The sequence below is a fragment of the Salmo salar genome, chromosome ssa26 (genome assembly GCF_905237065.1).
Source record: "Salmo salar chromosome ssa26, Ssal_v3.1, whole genome shotgun sequence".
NCBI classification, from domain to species: Eukaryota; Metazoa; Chordata; class Actinopteri; order Salmoniformes; family Salmonidae; genus Salmo; species Salmo salar.
The window spans coordinates 13,498,997-13,520,356 of record NC_059467.1 but is presented as its reverse complement, the minus strand read 5'-3'; the positions used below and the strand labels follow the sequence as shown (position 1 = coordinate 13,520,356).

Below are 21,360 nucleotides of genomic sequence, written 5' to 3'. Positions count from 1 at the left end.
CTGTTAAATATAAGAAAGCAAGACATTTAAAAAAAAAAAAAAATTATAGAACTGCCTTCTCTGTTTTAACCTTGCTGTAAATCTGAGAGGTATTTTGGATTCTCTTTATTTGTCAGGTAACTTTGGTTTCACGCCTGTGGAATCGATCGTTGTCTGTGAGCTATTTAAATTTTGCGTGGGTTTAAACAGAATACAGGGCTTTTCAGAGCGATGAAGTCTGCATTATGCCTCCACGTTGCATAATGCATACAATGTGACAAAGGTCTTATCCCATTTTGTCCTGCATTTTATGCTAGTTCAAGGCCCCACAGCCTTTGCACGGAGTGTGGATAGGTTAGCGCATTCAGTAGACCATTCAAATAGGTCAAGTTATCGTGTTACTGAACCTCACGTTCAATCTGAACAAGGCTGTATACGTGAGCACTCAATCAGTAGGTTTCAGACCATTCAATAAATGACACATCGCACATGGAATAACGACACAATTATATCCCCTGAACACTCAATTATTTCATGTTCATACACCACAATGAACTTGGCAATATTGACAGGATTACAAGCCAGTTCACTGAATGAGACTGAAGGAGATATTACAGTATGTCCATGTACTGTGTACACGCCATAAAAACAAGTGGAAGGAACTGAACACTCAGTCCTAAAGACTGTCTGCTCCCTTAAGTCCTGAACAACACAGATACGGCCGACAGACTCTCTGCTTAGATGTTGGTGTACTCCATCAGGACTGTCTGTCGTACGGGGAGTAGTTCCAGAACAAATCTGTCAGCTTCATCTCCACTGCATTTTGAAGGTTCCCTTTTTTTCATCATACGTGCCTTTATGTGCTGCCTGTCGTCAAGGGAACGCTAAAAATAAACGTGAATTATCCTCATTCACCCACAGAGGGTACATAATCGTACGTTGAAGCGATACTACATTAACACTTGTAATAATGATTTCCTGCCTCAGATAGATTGTACCCCTGACCACTGAGTAGGTCTGCTACTTTCATTATTATTCTATAATGGTTTCAGCCCCACCTCTCTCTCACCATCGCTGACTGTTAGATTCTGCTTGTCTGCGTTTGTCTGACTCGTGACCCCTGACCATTGCCCTGTGTGTGTTTCAGAAAGCGGACGACCGGGAGAAGAGACAGGAAGCACACCGGTTCCATTTTGATGCCATGTGAAGGAGCACAGGAAGAGATGGACCATGGGAAACAGTCATGCCTGCTTTCTGTTTTATTTAAGTTTGCTGGTTGATGGAATTGTTTATTTATTTGATCCCACTCGGCCTCTTGAGGATGAGCCATTTAAGTGTTTAAATATCCATTAAAGATGATCAAATGTAAAAGAGACAGACGGGTTACTTCTCGCATACTTGCACAGATTTGGTTGGAATTTGAACGTGTTCTTTTTTTTCATTCACATTTCCTCATACATTTCAAGGGCCAAAATGATGGCTGAACCCAAATCTAAACAGGACTACTGAGTGAAAGTACACTGAGTGAAATGACTTTTCAGTCAATGTTTTGGCTTAGCTCCTTACGTATGGATGTCAAATCGGCACTAACAGTTTACGTCGTGAATTTGCAATAATGTTTAAATGTTCAATCCAAGTCATCCTGATCTGCAACACACATTACTGATTTACTTGTTTTGAGGGAAGCATTGCTATTGTAATGCTACTTGAATTGTTATGTATGTCCAGTCATCCGTTTTCTTCCTGTATGCCTTCTGTGTGTCAATCTGTAAAGGTTATTGTTTTCTATGGACTGCTATAGTGGAATCTTACACACGGAGTCCACTGACCCAAACAGGGTACTTACACTGGATGCATCCATTGTGCTCTACTGTATATCATGTGGATAGTCCATGGTCCATAATGAGGGTTAATGTATGTGTCAAGTTCATTATGCACTTTTCCCTTCCTTTTTCTCAAATTCCCCTCCAAATACCTGACACAATGTCCTATCCTTGTTTGACAGCTCCCCCTCTCCACTGCCCTCACTCACAGCGGTATTGGAATGGCCTGTACTACTGACCTCTCTGGTTTGGTCATGTTCTTTTTAGTCTTTCGCACTCTTAATAATCATGTTTGTCTCACATGCTAAACATGGTGTGTTTTTGGACTGCCAAACATTTGATTATGTGTTCATTAAAAACGTTAACTAAACTCTGGTGTTCAATTGAAGAATGGTCCACATAACACTTATACTACTTTTACTTACAAGGGGAAATAGGTTTGTTATTTAACCAACAGAAAGTGCAATCATCAATATTATCATCAATGTCTAAGCCCCTTCTACAAAAAAAATTGTATTTCATTTTGAATTAACGTGGGGCACTGTGTTTTCAGGTGGTACTGGTCTAACATCCAAATATTTATTTTGCTATCATCTCATGTCTGTGGTTTGAGCTTTTTTTAAACTAATGATTAATAGTGATAAGTCTAATATATTTTATTTTTGTGTTTTGTGTGTGGATTCTGCGTGTAATCGGAAATATGATAATTTCTTTTGAATGTTTATGGGATGATGGGTTGAAAATTAAAGTGTATCATGCTTAATTCATGGTGGTTCTCACTTGTTTTTTTCCATTCATTTCCATCTCACTATTGCCTTCCCATCTCATAGACTGGCACGTCCATCCGAAAAAGTAAATTCTCCTAGTGAGCTGATGACTAAAGAAACGATTGGAAGTGACAACTTGGCGTAGCCTACGGTTTTGATTTATTTTTAGCTCATGCAGCATAATGTATTGCAATCTGGCACTTATGGTAAAATGATAGTCTAATAAAATGGTTTACATTTAAATAGCAGTTGATGTTTTACTGTCTGATGTCTCTTGGCAACAACTTACTGAGTAGAGAGTACCCTGATTAAATGCTGTCAACATTTCCGTAATTTTTTTGTAACTTGCTCGGTTCGTTTTGTATTATATCATAAATGGCTCTGCTCAATTTTACCAATATAAATCCTTCAATGCAACACGAGCAGAGAAGATACTTGTACGCAGGGAGAAGCGCAGCCGATTTTACGCTCGGTGAATGGGTGCATGCGTACAAGCAGCTCATTCACGCATACATCGCCCAGAGCTTAAATGAGCCTTGTTTGGTGCCATTACTTCAGTTCAGCCACAGACCACTCTGTGCGCGTCTCTCGGATACTTCTGCTCAACCTCACTGGACAATACAACCTACTTTAATAATAGCATATGTTGCATTTGGAACTACAAGACACCTGTCTAGATGGAATTAACGTTGTATCTAATACTTATCGGCAGTGGTTGAAGAAGAAGCGCTTGTTTTCCTCAGAGGAAATTCGGAGTGGATGGTTGGTTGTCTTTCTGACTATGGAATTAAGGCGATCAATGAAAAGTTGGATTGTATAAACAGCGACTCATTGCCTTGGAACCATAAAATGGGAAAATAAAGCGTGTAACTCCCCAAAGCTTAAGAAGGAGAACGTATTTGGCACCACCACACAGGGAGAGGAAATGCACATAGGTCAGTTTTACAGAGCATCCGAGTACTTTTGGATCGTATTAAGAACCAGTGATATTATACAGAAGGTTAATAATCACTCGTATCGGCTGTGATGTAATTCATCCCTTATTCTTCTGCAAAATAGGCGAAACTCATCCTTACCAAATGTACCCCGTTGTATTTTCTCTTGCGCCAAGTTGTTGTATTGTGTTCTTCATGTTTGCAAGAAGCCTAAATCCCTGAATGGCATCGCCATCAGCAGGTTTACTTCTATTCAGTTATATATATTCTATTAGCTTTTCTATTACATGTATTTATTTTTACTGCAAGGGGTCATATTTGAAACGTGCCAATAACCTATCTTATAAAATGTGATATTTACACAAGGCTACACAATATGGAAGAATGCATTCCATTTCAGATTACTTTTCTATTAACACCTAAGGTCGATGTCCGCGTCACTGCGGAACTCTAATTAGCATAATGAAAATCCAAATTGTAAAGAACAATTCGTCAATTTCAACTTTTTTTTGCATTGGTTGCGTCTCAATCCACTATTGTAACACTTCTGCATCTATGGTAAAAGGTGACGGAGCTAGAGCGGTGTTTGTCAAACCTTGAGACAGCTCCTGCTGATTCGCGCAACATTTGGGACAAGACCACAGCTGCCGTTTGCAGCTCATTTTAAGCCACGATATTATGCTGTGAAATCATTGTGTTTTGTACTGTACTGTAGGCCTATTATTAAAGGGACTGTCAAGTATTGTTTAACACACCTAGCTTGTAAACTACATTGAAACTTATAACCGAGGGCGAGAACCTCATGTTGAGTTCACTTCAGTCACGAAGGGCACGAAGTCTAGTCGTTTACGTATTATCAACAAGTTACTGTAGCGTTCTAATAGCCCTATGTTTTATTTTGTAATATAATTGCAGAATCAGAATGCATCAGCCAACATCCAAAGGGGACATATCTATGCTTTTTGAGTTCATTTAACCAAGCAATGGTAGGCCATTCATTTGTATTTTACACGCTCTCCCACTCATGTTCTTCTCGTAGTGCAGGCTATCTTGTAAAGGCATTCAACCTTTTAAAATCAGACTTTCAGGTCCATTCAAAGCTGTTTGAACCAATGTGTTCTACAATGAATTCCTGCCATAGACTGCTTTTAAGAGGTAGTTAGTCTTTCAGTGGTCCCCCATAGTGGAGTAGTATCCAGAAAGGGCAAATCTATGTGAATAGCCTTATAGTCAGGCCATGCATGGAAACGTGTGTGTGTGTGTGCAGTTTGGCCTTCAGCGTATCAAGGCCGGGAAGAGAGAGGCTGTGTATGTGCGAATGGATGTGTTTTAAATTCTCTATAGTAGAGAACATGCGGTCTGATTTTCTTTTTGCAAGCCTGGGTGGCTATAGTCAATCCATGTTTCATTATGCATCTGTCAGGCTCCCGCTCACGGTTTAATGTGATATAAGCAGCGCAGTCTATTAAAATCCATTGGGGGTAAACCTACATCGGCTTATCTGGAGAAGACAGTAGTGTTGTGGGCTGAAATGTGCACAGGGGTACGGCGAGCAGTTTTAGCACTGATATTATACACAATGCAGTGCTGTTGCTGCTGCCTCCCTGATGCCTGTCTCTCATTATGGCATCACGCCTGTGAGCCTTATCCTATTTGTTCTGGTGCTGTCTTCATTCAGGAGGCTGGAGGGTTGGCGATGCTCCGATAGGCCTGATGATGTGGGCCTACCAATGAGTGCTCCCTGATACACCATCAGAGGACGATATGATAAAACATTCAACCATCTTTATTTATCTGTGAATGGAGGAGATGGCTCTTTAGGCATCGATCTGAATTCGGCTTCAGGCTTTAGGTTGTGATAGGTCTTGGGTCCGATAAGATGCTTTTTAGATAAGCTCTCAATGGCACAACCTACGAAATAAAATGGTAGGGATACATCTACAAGACCCAAGGATCAATATTCTGTATTGTTCCACATCCTACACACTTGGTGTTCATGAATTGCAAGATGCATCTTTAGTGTATGTTACTGTCAATGTCGTAGATCATTGGCTCTTTCACTGTGTGTGTGTGTGTGTGTGTGTGTGTGTGTGTGCACTGTTATGTTAAGTTATTATGGATATAAGTAGGGCTATAGTTCTTAATGATGCCCGGTCTAGCTCCTGCATCACAGCTGTTCCAATCACACATACACCATTTAGTAACAACAAAAAAGGTTTAGAATTATCTCACCCAACAGAAAAGAAGGCATGTTTCTCATTTAAACTGGTTATGACGATGTCCTATCTTAACTAGCAGATTTCAAGCTTCACATAATTGCTTTTCAATAAGGGATGTGTGAGCTACTGTGTTAGAATGCCTATTATTTCAACACTGATTAAATTGTTTTTACCTGGTTATTTTATGAAAAATAACGGTGCAAATCATTGACATTTCATGTTTTTCTATTGCAGCCTGGGTACTCCTTATTCTGATAGAAGAGGGATTTGCCCTGGCACAGAGAACTAAAGGTGCGTCTCCTGTTTGGGGGAATAATTGGCCACGTTGTAGCACATAACGTTTACAGTGGCAGAATCACAAGAAATTGATCGAATCCCATACATATCCCAATTCAAACATGGGCTTGATTCTTCTCACTGTCTTTTCTCAGAGTCCATTTCTCAGAATGAAGGCAGTCCACCTCAGAATCTTAACGAATGTGGCATCTGGGTCCGCAACATCAACGGGGGAGTCTTCACGTCCCCCAGCTACCCCAACACATATCCCCCTAACAAGGAGTGTGTTTACATCTTGGAAGGTACATTTCTGTTTCTGCCCTCTCTCACACACACACACACACACACACACACACACACACACACAAATGGCCTCAGCAGTGCCTTAGAATGTAGATAATAGGTGCTTATTGGTTTGTTGCTATTTTGACAGCATTTCAGTCACTATATACACCTACATCAGAGTCATTTCATCCAAAAGTCCAAAACCTATATATTTGTGATAAAACTCAACCAAGACAAAGTAGGCTGCAGGAACTGATAGTGTGATTTCATCAGTCGGAGAAAAATGGAAGACTTGGTGAAGCTCAAGGGCTCCCCCTGTGGAAACATCAACTAGCATAGCCATAGAACCTACCTTGACAAAACGGCGTTGACAATCCAAATGATCAATGTGCATATACAATGAGCAGGGCGAAACAAGGCCAATTTCCCAGATCATCATAACTCAAACCCGGTAATGAATTGCATCGCTCATCTCCAAAGGTCTTAGGAGGATGAGACACTCAATACTGATGAGAAGTGTCAGTCAACCTGGTTTATGTTTCACAATTTATGGCTTGTTGAACGCATTCCAGGGACTTTTTGACTCTCAGATGATGTGACTCTTGGTTAGCGATTGTGTATTTATTTGATTGTTTCAGTGTGTTGTTGTGTATTGAGTTATCAAGCTAGGCTATGAAACACTATATTTGGTATGTATGTAGCTACTTTGAACTGAGCGCTCTTGTTTCTAATCCTTACCAGGGGAAATATACATGTGATTTAGTGTTGTGATAACACCAGTGCCAGTTTGGCTGAATCTGTATGGTAGGCTTCCCCATGTATTCCTGTTTTAAAATGGTGACATTATTGCTTCCCACATTCCTTCAAAGTACAGCTAATTTGTTTTGGTGTGTGAGCTGTGACATTATTTGTGTGGGTGAGCTAGTGACACGATTTGTCTTTAGGTGTGTGTCTGAGCTGTGACATCATTTAAATGTTTCAGTTCAAAGGCATTACCCGCTCTTCTAAACGTTTCTACCGTTTGCCATTTTATCATAGCAGGTAGTCTGATTCATATGTAATTCATCTATGAAGACAGGAAATAGCTGGCTTTTAAAAAATTAGTGTGTGCAACTGGTAGTCGTGTTGATTCTGGGAGGCTACTTGAGCCAGTCACAAGTTTTGTGTTTTCGTTCAGAACCTGCAAGGAAACATGCTGACATGTCATGCCAAGTCATGTGTGTATGCATCAGCACATGTGCATTAGTGTAAGGGCTCAATTCAATCCGTATCACCGAAGTTCAGCGCAATTGAAATGTAAAGGCAATGTTCCCGCGTTCGTGGAGACTGCGTTCATGGTAAACGCTACATATGCCGGCTCAATAAAAATAAAAACAACTTTTATAGCGCTGAATTCGGCAATATGGATTGAATCGAGCACTAAGCATGGATACCTTTGTGTGTTTATGCAGGCATCCATAAACTGGTTGCGCATATGAGTAGAAAACAGGAGTTTAGCTGTTACCATTTTTTTTTTTTTTTTTATAAACAAGTTTCTGTGCAGACTGAGACTCTGCTGTACAGGTAAACGCAGTCCATGGAGCAAAGCCTTTTGGAAAAAACCCAACACACCCCTCCACCTCCTCTCTCACCTCCTCCAGCTCTCCCTCGTCAAAGAATCCAGTTGGCCTTTGATAAGAACTACTACATGGAGCCCTCCTTTGAGTGCCGCTTTGATCACATCGAGGTACGGGATGGTCCGTTCGGCTTCTCACCGATCATCGACCGCTTCTGTGGGTCGAAGAACCCAGGCCTGGTCACCTCCACGGGCCGCTTCATGTGGATCAAGTTCAGCAGCGACGAGGAGCTGGAGGGTGTTGGGTTCCGTATCAAATACACCTTTATAGCAGGTACACGTTCTCAGTTAGAGCTAGCCTACTGGGCATGTCCTCATTACATACACAGTCATAGGTGTGGATAATGAGGACAGCAGCACAGCCACAGATTCACTGTAAAGGGCCTCATTTAACTTGTTTGTTACCATCCAATTTTATACACTAGGACACTGAAGTCAGCGTCTCACATCGGGCCACAGATATTTGCTCCCAATGGCCTTCCCCAGTTTATCTGGCTTCCTTTTTTTAATGAGATCAGATCACTTTTCTTTACTCATGAATTCCAGCTCAGTGGATCGAGACTCATGTGCTTTCCTATTTATAATTTCAGACCCAGATTTTCATCTGCACGTGGGTGGACTGTTAAACCCGATTCCAGGTAAGCTCTTCAATATTTCACCGGTTTGTCCGATCCGATTTGAAGAGCTCTGTGCTCTAAAGCTTACTGGGTGCTATCTTTCACTGACACATGCTCTCTCACACACAGACACCTCTTTTTTTTCCCTCTCTCTCACATTCTCTCTTTCTTTCTCTATAACATCTCTCGTTACTTTGTTCCTGTTTTTCTATCTCTTCCCTTATGCTCACCTTTCCTTCTTCTGCAATCCTTCTCTTGTATGTATGTGTGTGTGTGTGTGTGTATATATATATATATACACACACACATACATATATATATAACACACATATATAAACCCCCCCTCTCCTGTTTTCGCCCTGTCCTCTACCTTTCTCTCCCCTCAGATTGTCAGTTTGAGATTGGTGGCTATGATGGTGTTATCCGCTCCAGTCAGGTAGAAGAGGAGGATAAGATTAAGACTGGTGACGCTCTGGACTGTATCTGGACCATCCGCGCTCCTCCTCAGTCCAAGGTGAACATCTTGTTCCCCCGCTCCTTCTCTCCAGTGGCTAAATGGGTCATCACGTCACTCACTGCAGAGGGCCAGCCACTGAAAACACACCCATTGATTAGAACACAGGAGACTGGGAGTAAGACACGCCAGTCCCCTGACCCTCTCTCTGCTGTGGAAACAATGAAGGGTATATCAAACTAGCAGTAGCCTAACCAGGGCAGCAGGTATTAGGCCAATGATGCAGAAAAACAGAATCAGCAGTACTGGGAACGTAGCTAAAAGCAGTCACTTGATGTCTGCAGTCTTACGAGTTCAAATGTGCTGAAGAGGCTGGATTGTTCCGGGCTGAATTCACAATGTGCTCTCTAGAACGATACAGCGACCGTTTAGGTATTGACAAAATGTTACGATTAGAGCCTACCCTGTGGGTGCAAAGCATCAATCTTGTGCTCAAAAGATTTAGTTCTATAACTCTTCATCTGAGGTCAATGATTCCCAGTGGTAGTGTGCTGTACAATTAGGCTAAGCCTACCAGGATAGGCTTAGCCAAGTATGAGTGTATTATCCTTCAGTTCCAATATCCCTTTATAAATGCTTCAATTTTCCCTTAATTTGGGTTTCATTTCTTTCTGAATGGCAGCAGAGTAGCCATGGTTCTGTGTTGTAACGTGGTGATTTCTGGCTGTAGATTTACATTCGGTTCCTGGAATACCAGATGGAGCACTCCAACGAGTGCAACAAGAACTTTGTGGCAGTGTACGACGGCAGCAGTGCCATCGAAAACCTAAAGGCCAAGTTCTGCAGCACCGTGGCTAATGACGTCATGCTAACCAACGGGGTGGGAGTGGTGAGGATGTGGGCCGACGAGAAGAGCCGACTCAGCCGCTTCCAGATGCTCTTCACCTCATTTGTCGACCGTGAGTGTTCTCCTTATTTTATAAAAAAATCTTACTTGCAGTTATTGTAGGCCATCTGAACCAAGAGTTAGTATGGAGAGAAATATTTACGATCAGTCTGAGTACGTTATCAATTGGCAGGTCCTCTTTTCTCGTTATTTCTTTTTTTATTATTCTCATGATTTAGTGGTCAGTATTTTATCCAGACTCACAGCAGATTTCTGAAAGGTTGGAAGAGATAAATGGGGCCAACTGCCCATTATTCTTCTTTATTTATTGACGACATCTACATCCTCCGAATAGTAAATAACTTACTGACATTCAACTCTCATTTTAGTAATGGAAAATTAAAGTTGCATACTAAGCAGTGATATTGCAAAGCCAATTCTTTTCCCCGGCCTTTGCTGAGTACCTCAAAGAAAATGTTATTGATATGCAGGTAAGTGTAATACATTGGCCATAAATATGGTTCATCATTCACAGTGGACAAATGGGATTTATCTTCCATTGATGAATGGTAAAGCTGAATAATTTGTTAACAAATATAGTGGACATAAATGTTGACACTGTATATGCCATGAGTTTTATGATATGGAAATGTAAAGTGCACATTTGGACTCGCAGGTGTTTGGCATGCTTGTATGTCATCAATGCAGTATTTATTCTAATCCTCAACATCTCATCTTTCAAAATACATTGTCGTCTTAATTTATCGCATTTTCCTCACTCAGACCAAAAAAAAATGCAAAAATTGCCCATTTAAGTGGGAAGGATGGGGTAAACTTATTGTTACGTGCAGTGCTCAAATTCAGAACGGCTGTCAGTCAAAACCCATACAGCGCTGTGAAGCGCAGAGCCTGACCTCTGAAGTTATTTATAGCATGTTACTGTACAGCCACTGCGTTCAGATTTAGGCTTATCAGTGCCCAAATCTGCCATTCTCAACCCGTATACGGGTATGAGTGTGAAGGGCTACAGAACTTCTGAAAGAAATAATAATAGTGAAGACATCAAAATTATGAAATAACACATATGGAATCATGTAGTAACCAAAAAAGTGTTAAACAAATCAAAATATATTAGTAGCCACCCATTGCCTTGATGACAGCTATGCACACTCTTGGCATTCTCTCAACCAGCTTCACCTGGAATGCTTTTCCAACAGCATTGAAGGAGTTCCCACATATGCTGAGCACTTGTTGGCTGCTTTTCCTTCACTCTGTGGTCCAACTCATCCCAAACCATCTCAATTGGGTTGAGGTCGGGTGATTGTGGAGGCCAGCTCATCTGATGCAGCACTCCATCACTCTCCTTCTTGGTCAAATAGCCCTTACACAGCCTGTAGGTGTGTTTTGGGTCATTGTCCTGTTGAAAAACAAATGATAGTCCCACTAAGTGCAAACCAGATGGGAGGGTGTTTCGCTGGTTAAGTGTGCATTGAATTCTCTATAAATCCCTGACTGTGTCACCATAGAATCATCATCACACCACCACCTCCATGCTTCACGGTGGGAACCACACATGCGGAGATCACCCGTTAACCTACTCTGCGTCTCACAAAGATACGGCAGTTGCAACCAAAAATCTCACATTTGGACTCATCAGACCAAAGTACAGATTTCCACCGGTATAATGTTCATTGCTCGTGTTTCTTAGCCCAAGCAAGTCTCTTCTTCTTATTGGTGTCCTTTAGTAGTAGTTTCTTTGCAGAAATTCAACCATGAAAGCCTGATTTCACGCAGTCTCCTCTGAACAGTTTATGTTGAGATGTGTCTGTTACTTGTACTCTGAAGTGTTTTATTTGGGCTGCAATCAAGGCAAAGGGTGGCTACTTTGAAGAATCTCAAATATAATATATATTTTGATTTCTTTAACACCTTTTTGGTTGCTACATGATTCCATATGTGTTATTTCATAATTTTGATGTCTTCACTATTATTCTACAATGTAGAAAAACCCTGGAATGAGTAGGTGTGCCCAAACTTTTGACTGGTACTGTATATCAATATAGTAATATGAATTTTGGGCTCTGGTCAAAAGTAGTGCACTATATAGGGAATAGGATGCCCTGTGGAACGAGGCCTAACTCTAACCAAACACCATAGCATGAGGTTAGATTTATGATGGGTTTCATTTATATGTTAAATATGTTTTGCAACAAAACCTATTTTAATAAACACTTACCTATGAATAAAAATTCTGAGAAGAGTAATATTTTACACACTATGTACCCATAACCATTAATTTATCATGAAAAAACACGTAAAGAATTAGTCGATTATAGCGTTTTGGAAATAAACTCTTCAGTTGTTCCTCCACCACACTATTTTCATTAAATGCCTGAATAATCAGAGATATATTAATTGCTGTATTCATTTTGGATATTTAAAAAAATATATATATTCCCATCACTGCCACACTTAATTACCTTTTTAAATTCAACAGACATGTTTTGTAAGAGAGCTCTTAAAACATTCTGACGCACATTAAACAAGACCACATATTTCATAATGATTGCCTTGCTTTTCAAATTCATGTTGTCCCGACGTCATAGAGACATTCAGCTTAGTAATCAGTCAAGGCACTTTTACCCGCATCATCACCTTGGATATTTTTGTCCTTATCCTTCTCAGAACACCATTGACACGCGTAGTCCTGTGCATCATCATTTTCATTATCTCTGTGGTTCTGGGTTCTCTCAGAACCACAGATGGGGAACACGAACCAGCGCTGACACCCAGAGAGAGAACAAGCGTTTTGAATGCGAGAGATGTCTAATCGGTTTGGAAGTGAGCGCATAGTCAGGGGAGCTCTACGCACTCAGCGGGAGACGAAAGGTGTGTTAGGACCCCTTTATCCCGCTGTCAGAACCGCTTAGCCTCGCAGCAGTGGAGGGGAATGGTTTGGTGTTCGGCAACGCGCCCTAAACATTGTGTATGTGTCAGGGGTGCAGTGGGACCTGGTGGGGGCTAGTGTCTATCTTGCTGTAGTACTGTCTGATGGGGTTTGATAGGTGTGTATGTGGGGGGGGTCGGGGATTTGGGGTGGCAAGCTGCTCAGATCTCTGATAGAGAATGAGTGGAGCGGGGTGGCAGGAGGAAAGGGGATGTAAGTGTGTGGCGGGGGGCAGCCTGTTAGGACCCACAGAACCAGCCTTGCACATCCATCTCCTGGGCGCAGCAGCCACGTTCAATTTACCAGCCTTCTTGGCTGTCTCGTGACTCGCATTGTAAGAGCTAGTTTAGTCTGGAGTCTCAGCGCGCCTGGCCATCTGTGCCTCGTGATGGCCGTCTAAATTGATTTACTGCACTCCATACGCTGTTTTCCACTCTACACGGTGGCTAGGAGAAGCAGCCATTTCAATTGCCAATCATGTCATGCAAGCTGTAAATGATGATGTATGGTATTAAGTTGCAGACATCTAGCATTTTATTGCAGTAGTTTTCATCTTTAATAACTTTACCTTGTCTCTTGTTTCAGCCCCATGCAATAGCAACACATTCTTTTGCCATAGCAACATGTGCATCAATAACTCCTTGGTGTGTAATGGGGTACAGAACTGTGTCTACCCCTGGGATGAGAACCATTGTAAGGGTGAGTGAAACTTTAATTTCCTATGGGATACCTTTAACCATTTAGTACTTTTATCACGTGGTAAATTGACTTATGACAACCAAACCATTATAGTAGACTTACTGTTTTTTTTCCCGCATTCATAAACAGAGAAGAAATCCAATGGCCTGTTCCATCAGATCACTAATACCCACGGCACGGTGATCGGCGTGTCTTCAGGCGTGGTTCTAGTCCTACTCATCATCTCCATCCTGGTCCAGATGAAGCAGCCCAGGAAGAAGTTGGTAGCTCGCCGGCCAGTCTTCAACAAGGCTGGCTTCCAGGAGGTCTTTGACCCTCCCCACTACGAGCTCTTCTCCCTCCGTGACAAGGAGATCTCCTCTGACCTGGCCGACCTATCAGAGGAGCTGGAGAGCTACCACAAGTTGCGCCGCTCCTCCACCACGTCGCGCTGTGTCCACGAGCACCATTGTGGCTTGCAGGCCTCGGGGGGCAGCATGAAGCAGAGCCGCACCACCCTCAGCTCCATGGAGCTCTCCTACCACAACGACTTCTCCAAGCCCCCGCCCATGAAGACCTTTAACAGTACCTATAAGAAAAGCTGCTACGGCTACAAACAGACACATGATTGCGCCGAGAAGGTCATTGAAGACCGCGTCATGGAGGAGATCCCCTGTGAGATCTACGTCCGCGGCGGAGCGGCCGGGCCAAGTTCTGGACCAGGAGGCTGCGGCACCCTCAGCTCCCGCAACGGGGGCCGCAATAACACCAGCATCATCGACCCCCAGCAGCGCTCAATGTCCATGGACTTCTAGGTGAAGAGAGGAGAGGGGGAAGAAAATTAGAGGAACCTGACTCATTTATTTTGTTTTCCTTCTTTTGATCAGTCTAATAGGGAAGACTCTCGCATGCAGATTCAGCCTTTCCCCTGTATGCTCAAAAGAACTGGACACTGCCACACAGGGAAACAGAGACAAAGATGAAAATTATTTTAGACTGTTTGCTGTATTTACATTCATTCACATGTCAAGCACAGATATATTATACTTCTCATAACTTATTTTCGTCTTTATTTTCGTCTATGTACTGCATATTAAAACCAGAGTATCAAGCTTCATGTTGTTGCTTGGCTTTTAACCCATTCATTTGATATTGTTTGATTTGATAAAAATGTGCATATATGATGACAATGATTTGATGCAGGTTATGATTACCACACACACACACATCCACACACTTGCAGAGCCCCAATGAATATTCCATGTCTCGAGAGAACACCGTAAATATACATTCAGAAGTGTCAGATTTTCATGTATAATATCTAGACAGATGAATAGATGTGTGCTTTTTAACATCTTGGGTCCATTTGGGGATTTTGAGTTCAGATGTGGACTATAGTGGTGAACCCAGAGGATATAAAACAGGGGGAATCTATAACGGGATTGGGATGCCCACACAAACTCACCTGGTACAGGGTTGAGTTTCCATGAACTTTTGACAAGATAGATGAGCTAAAAGGGTAATTCAGAGTGATCTGAAATAGTAGCCTAAATAGGTTAGCGACTTTTAATTCAGAAACGTTGTTATACCTGAATGGTGGAATAAGGACTTCACAGATTGTGTCTTCTGAGCTGACATTTAAAACAAGCACAACCTGTTGCATCAGACAGACAGACAGGGCCACCATTTATTATTTCAATCACTGGTTGTAGGATTTCATTGTTTCATTAAAAGAGACCTTACTCACCTACCTGTGTCTGCCTTTCATTTCATAAGTAAACACTGACAGTTGCTCTGCATAATAATAAAAAAATACCAAAACCCCACAACTTAATGAAACAGCATAGGAATTGCAAATAATGAAAATACCCTGAAGTTAAGTTTTTGTTTTGTTGATGTGTACAAATACATAGTATTCTTAGCCATTTTAGAAGAATTTCAAATTAGTCTCCAATTCATATTATGTTTATTGTAATTAATTACCATAAATTACTCTGCTCAGTCATATAAAAATGTATTTATATGATTATATTATACATGGAACCGATGTAATAAAAATGTTTTGTGCAACCGTCATTTTAAGATCCCTCTTCAATCACAATTAACTCTGGAGCATGCAGTGTATAGGATCTTATGTCCATTAGTGTCTGTAGTAATCAATGTCAATTAAATGTAATTTCACTTAATTTACTGCAACACAATAGTCAGATGAGACACACAAAACACGGAGACAGACATCAGTCATTGAGGCCGATTCTCACTCCACCAACCAACATCCCAACTCCCTATCTCTGCTGTCATGTTGCATTAGACAATATGAGAGGGCTTAGGGCTTCATCCATCTTAAAAAGGCAGAGGACAGACAGAGGGCTACTAGTACCAATGGGGTCTGAAGCTACAATGAAGCCCTCTGAAAGCCACAAAAACCATCTATGAACTCTATGAACGAAGTGACAGAGGTCAACAGAGGGTGCTGTGATCCTGGTAATTCTCAATCTGCTTAAATTGAAATAGACCCATAGTAATCTAATACTCAAATTATCAGTCACAAAGTTATGTGAACTCAAGTGTCCTTTTGTCCCAGGTTCCAGCCATTACAACACCTCATGGATACGATACACAGTTCATATTCCTACCAACATAGACCCAATGATATGATTCTGTTGGGCCTAGATGTAAAGATATGGTAGACGGTGTCAACCAAGAGAGGACAAATTACTCCTGAAGCACATACAGAAATATACAGACTGTGCAAATACTGTGTGTGTATAAGTGCATGTGCGAGCTTGTATGTGTGTTTGTGAGTTTGTCAAGGTTTCATCTTAGATGGGAATTAGCTTGATGTGTGATAAGATGACAAAAACAGACACAATATCACTAAACTGGTGAGCAATGTAAAATACCTGAATCAATATCACATGTATAATAGAGAGGAGAAAATAGATGAGATGAAAATAAGGACGTCAATCTGTAATTGAGATGCACCCTTTTTTTAAAGCCAGGAGAAAGGTTAAAGTTGACGCAACGTATGACGTTTTCGCCCGGCTCTTCTTCTTTCTCTTTTCACTTCTCGTACAGAAGGTCCTTCCCTTAGCTCCATCATGGCGAACGTTGTCGATACTAAATTATATGACATCCTAGGGGTGTCCCCCACTGCCACTGAAAATGAGTTGAAAAAGGTAACGTTGATTGTATCTAGTCAAATTAAATCTAAGTGCTGTGGAGTTTGAATTGTTGGAAGAAACAGGTTATTCTGGCTTAATGCTAGTCTGGCCTAGAAACGTTAGTCAGAGTTAGCTAGCTAGTCAAACTAGCTATGTTCCTAGCCAACTAACGTTAGCGTCAATCAGAAAATGATAGTACAGGATACACATTGTACAACCATTTATCTACCTTAATGTTTTAGATAATTACCTCTGTCTTAGGCGCAAATTATTTGGGTGTTAGTACTTTGCGCTTGTTGGCGCTAGCGTTCAGTTTCAATGATGGCATCTCGCGTATAACGAACGCTTTCGAGTAACGTTATATATTTTTGTAAAAGTTAGCATGCGGTTGGTAGCGAGAACGTTAGCACTATCGCCTGTATTTTAGTTTATAGTCCGCCTAATACACAATACATTGTTACATATTAAACCACTACTGTATCAACGCGTTTGATAGCATTGGATTAGCAGTTGTTTTGTTTACGTTTTTCCAGACTGGTGGTTGCTAACTAGTTAAGACAATGGCTAGCTAGTATCGTTAGCTAGCTAACTCTCGTGCGTCTGTCTGCTGATAACAGATACGACGTAACCGAGTCGCCTCATACCAGGTTGCTATAGATAAGGTACAATATCAAGGTTACCCCGGTTTGCTATTTTAATGTTAGCTAACGTAGTGTGTTCCGCCTAACTAGTTAGCTGGCTAGTTGAGTTATTTAGCCGGCTAACCTACGACGTTAACTCACGTGTTAACAGTTTAATTCACAGTAATTACATTTTGTGGCTAAATCTTCAGGTCAGAGATTTTTGGGTTGATTTTGTTGGGGAAATTCTGATGGATCGCTGGTTAATATTGATTTTGTAATTATTGTAACTGTTTAGCCAGTAGCTAACTTAAGTCATTACAAGAAAATAACTAGCTTTCTTCCGCAGTTTCAAGCGCAATTTACTGTTTAGCTAATTTAGGCCAGCTAACTATGGTAAAAAGGAACGTCAGATTCCTGTCAATATTTCACTGATGGCTACTACGGGGATAACGTGGAAAGGGCGGTGGTTACACAACTCATTGGCTAATGGTAGCTAGCATAAATAATCGAAACCAGTGCCTTGAACCTGTGTGTGTTGTCTTTTCTTTCAGTCATACCGGAAGCTAGCAAAGGAATATCACCCCGATAAAAACCCAAATGCTGGCGACAAGGTATTAAATTCTTAACGCAATTTCTTGGGGGGAGGGATAAGATGTTGTGTAATGTGAGGAAAGTGTTCAGTCATTCCTTACACTTCTGAGTAGCTACAGAAATGTTAACAAATATCAGTAAATGTCAGAACTTAATGTACCCCTGTCTCCTTCAAACAGTTCAAGGAGATCAGTTTTGCGTATGAAGTGTTGACTAATCCAGAGAAGAAGGAGCTGTATGATCGCTATGGGGAGCAGGGACTGCGGGAAGGAGGCGGCGGTGGTGGGGGAATGGATGACATCTTTTCACACATCTTCGGCGGTGGTCTTTTTGGCTTCATGGGCGGACAAGGGCGCAGCCGAAATGGTGGTAGACGAAGAGGAGAGGACATGGTTCACCCACTCAAGTAAGCTTACTCTATAGATTGGTGTCACAGATCTCTTGAGTGATAATCAAATATTTTTGTATATTCTGATTCATTGTCTGACTGTACATTGTCTGCCTGTGGTTTCTATGACCTTGCTACTGTCTCCAATTATGGTCATTGTTTTTTTAAGAGTTTCACTTGAAGACCTGTACAATGGAAAAACAACTAAACTGCAGCTGAGCAAGAATGTTCTTTGTGGCACTTGTAATGGGTAAGTGTTTCCACATTCTTCCATTTGTATCTGCATCAATTTTCTCTCCAAATTACTTCTCTAGCCCACATGAAGCAGTGTTCAGGTCTTGCTTTATCTGCCTGTCAATTATTGCATCATACATGTTGATCATGTAGGTTTGTTGGTGTTAGACAAAAAGTTATAACTTCTTCTCAACAGCCAGGGTGGGAAGACTGGCGCAGTTCAGAAGTGTGTGGCCTGCAGGGGGCGTGGTATGCGCATCATGATCAGACAGTTGGCTCCTGGGATGGTCCAACAGATGCAGTCCGTTTGTACTGATTGTAATGGAGAAGGTAAGCAACAGTACAGTTTAGAAACCATATACTTGTAGTACCCAGAGACGCATGAAAAGGCTTTGCCCCCTCAGACTCCTGAACTTCTATGGTTATACCCATAGGTGAGGTCATCAACGAGAAAGACCGCTGTAAAAAGTGCGAGGGCAAGAAGGTTAGTAAGGAGGTGAAAATCCTGGAGGTCCATGTCGACAAAGGCATGGGCAGAAGATCACCTTCGGGGGGGAGGCAGACCAGGCACCTGGGGTTGAGCCAGGAGACATTGTCCTCGTCCTGCAAGAGAAAGAGCACGAGGTAGATATTAACTGCTGTGCTCTGGACGCCATGGTCCCCACTCCTTAAGACTACGTCTCTTGTTGACTAAAGGCAATATTATAATGTGGAAACATATTAGTGAAGGTGCAACATTAATGTGTAAACTTGTTATTACTCAGCTAATATGTCTCATTTCTATGAGGACTTGACTAGTATAGATGGATAATGTTGAATGGTAGCTGGTTGACCAAAAGCAGCCAGCTGGCTGAGTTGGGTCCTCCAGCACTCTTGACTGGGATCTTTTGGGAGCAGATTGCAGTGACAGCACAATGCTGCTAGGCCAATGTGAACATGCTGTAATCCAGTTTCCAGTACTGGCCTCCCACCCTCTGAGCCCCCTGCATGTCTGGCATAACTTGGTATTAATTATAGTCACGAGTGGCACATCGTTCCTAATCCTGGAGTCCTAGCATTTCCACTCCATTGTGTCACCTCCAGCCTCACTCACTCCTCTGAAGATGGGAGAACAGACACATGTTGATGGCACCAGCCTCTCATGTGGAGAATAGGCCTGTACAGGGGAGTCAATGGGGAGGGGAGACAATACTCTGACAGGGTGTATATGCACAGCTTCCTGGGGCTATTATCTTTATTTGCCAACAGTATCGGTTAGTCCTGTGGTATAATTTGTTACATTTCCAGCAAATGTTTGTCATTTTAAATTGGCCAAAAACCACCTCTATTACTATATTGACACTGCCTGTTTTCTCATGCCAACAGACATACAAAAGAGAGGCCCATGACCTGCACATGACCCATAAGATTGGCCTTGTTGAAGCACTTTGTGGATTCCAGTTTACGTTGAAACACTTAGACGGCAGACAGATTGTAGTCAAGTACGCTGCTGGCAAAGTCATTGAGCCAGGTAAGAATTTGATCTTTGTACTGGTTTTACATATCGTAGGTGAGACCACAGCATGTCAATATTAATAAATGCAGTATGTGAAAGTAATGTTTCTATAATGCAATGTTTATTTTACAGGCTCGGTCAGAGTTGTGCGAGGCGAGGGGATGCCACAGTACCGTAATCCATTTGAAAAAGGAGACCTGTATATTAAATTTGATGTGCAGTTCCCAGACAACAACTGGATCAGCCCCGATAAACTCAATGTAAGTCATGATGGACTATGAAAAGCCTTTCTTGTTTCTGTCACAGGCTTGAACATTACGGTACCTGTTCTAATATGGGATTGAATGACACAATTTGATCATTCATAACGAGATTAGGATTTTGACCCAGACCATACTGCTTATGTTGAGCATTGTTTGATGATAATGGTATTTAAGAGCTGAGGTACCACACAAGTGTTAGGTTTTTATAATAAGGGCTTTGTTGTGATATCTGCATGCTGAATAGGGGGCTTTGCTAACTAGACAGAACATTTGAAAAACTGTGTCCCTCTGTTAACCCCAGGAGCTGGAGGACTTGCTGCCAACACGTGCCGAGGCTCCCATAGTGTCTGGGGACGCGGAGGAGGTGGACCTGCAGGACTACGACGTCAGCCAGGGCTCGTCTGGAGGACGACGTGAGGCCTACAACGACAGCTCAGACGATGAAGGAGGCCACCACGGCCCTGGAGTGCAGTGTGCCCACCAGTAGCATCTGGCTCAGGGGAAAATGTATGTGTTGCACCCCCCGTCTTCCCATCCCGATCACACGTCCCTCACTTTCCTTGTGGCAATGCCAGATAAGATGGAAAAAGGTCATTTCTCCTTTGCTTGGTGTGTAACTTGCATTTTTTTCATAGTATTTACAATAATTAATTTAAACTAACCATAAAATGCAGTTTTGGCCTCCACCTCTGGACTGTGAGGTGTGAGTTAGGGAAGGGAGATCCTGAAAGGACCCAGGACACAAACATCACATTTTTAGGTTTGTATGTATCTGTGCTTGATTTTTACCGCTTGATTTTTCTTTTTGTAGGTTTTTACTTTTGTTTTCCTTTCTATATATATATATAAAAAATTCAAACATGACAACATTGTGTATAATATGAAAGTGATTGTCGGTGAGCTTTATATCAGCTACGCTAATACAGTGGTGTGATACAAATAGAAAAAACACCTGTATCTGTCCTCAACCCTGGTGCATGTTAAGACCGCATAGGTTCCTGCACTGATTAAACATCCAATCTAATGAGAGAAGCTGGAGGAAAAATACAATTTAAAAGCAGCATAACTTCTGTGAAACAAGGTTTATTAAGTTGTTAAATAAACGTTCTTCAAATCTCAAA

General features: G+C 41.7%; 3 protein-coding genes across 4 annotated transcripts in view; all 3 read left to right on the top strand.

Annotated features, from left to right (window-relative positions):
• The window catches only part of LOC106587292 (T-cell immunomodulatory protein), a 108,104-nt gene extending 105,539 nt beyond the window's left edge, over nucleotides 1-2,565 (top strand). The window contains exon 18 of the mRNA XM_014175543.2: nucleotides 1,127-2,565. Within this exon, the coding sequence (XP_014031018.1) occupies nucleotides 1,127-1,186 (60 nt within the window). The 3' untranslated portion in view covers nucleotides 1,187-2,565. The remainder of the gene's footprint in view (nucleotides 1-1,126) is intronic.
• Nucleotides 2,566-3,088: 523 nt separating this feature from the next.
• On the top strand, nucleotides 3,089-15,229 carry LOC106587293 (neuropilin and tolloid-like protein 2). Of its 2 annotated transcripts, XM_014175544.2 has the most exons (9): nucleotides 3,092-3,504; nucleotides 5,958-6,014; nucleotides 6,155-6,301; nucleotides 7,925-8,173; nucleotides 8,490-8,537; nucleotides 8,903-9,030; nucleotides 9,701-9,929; nucleotides 13,389-13,502; nucleotides 13,632-15,229. In XM_014175544.2, the coding sequence occupies exons 1-9, from the start codon at nucleotides 3,495-3,497 to the stop codon at nucleotides 14,294-14,296; spliced, it is 1,647 nt and encodes a 548-aa protein (XP_014031019.1). In that variant the 5' UTR covers nucleotides 3,092-3,494; the 3' UTR covers nucleotides 14,297-15,229. The 2 variants fall into 2 exon arrangements, with proteins under 2 accessions (XP_014031020.1, XP_014031019.1); XM_014175545.2 differs by lacking the exon at nucleotides 7,925-8,173 and having other exon boundaries at nucleotides 3,089-3,504.
• A 1,280-nt stretch (nucleotides 15,230-16,509) lies between these two features.
• LOC100286703 (dnaJ homolog subfamily A member 2) lies at nucleotides 16,510-21,360 on the top strand. The gene is given in 10 exon segments (XM_014175546.2): nucleotides 16,510-16,660; nucleotides 17,820-17,879; nucleotides 18,039-18,265; nucleotides 18,417-18,497; nucleotides 18,678-18,811; nucleotides 18,916-19,014; nucleotides 19,017-19,105; nucleotides 19,847-19,991; nucleotides 20,109-20,236; nucleotides 20,541-21,360. Coding segments are annotated over 10 exon segments (1,227 nt in total). The 5' UTR covers nucleotides 16,510-16,582; the 3' UTR covers nucleotides 20,727-21,360.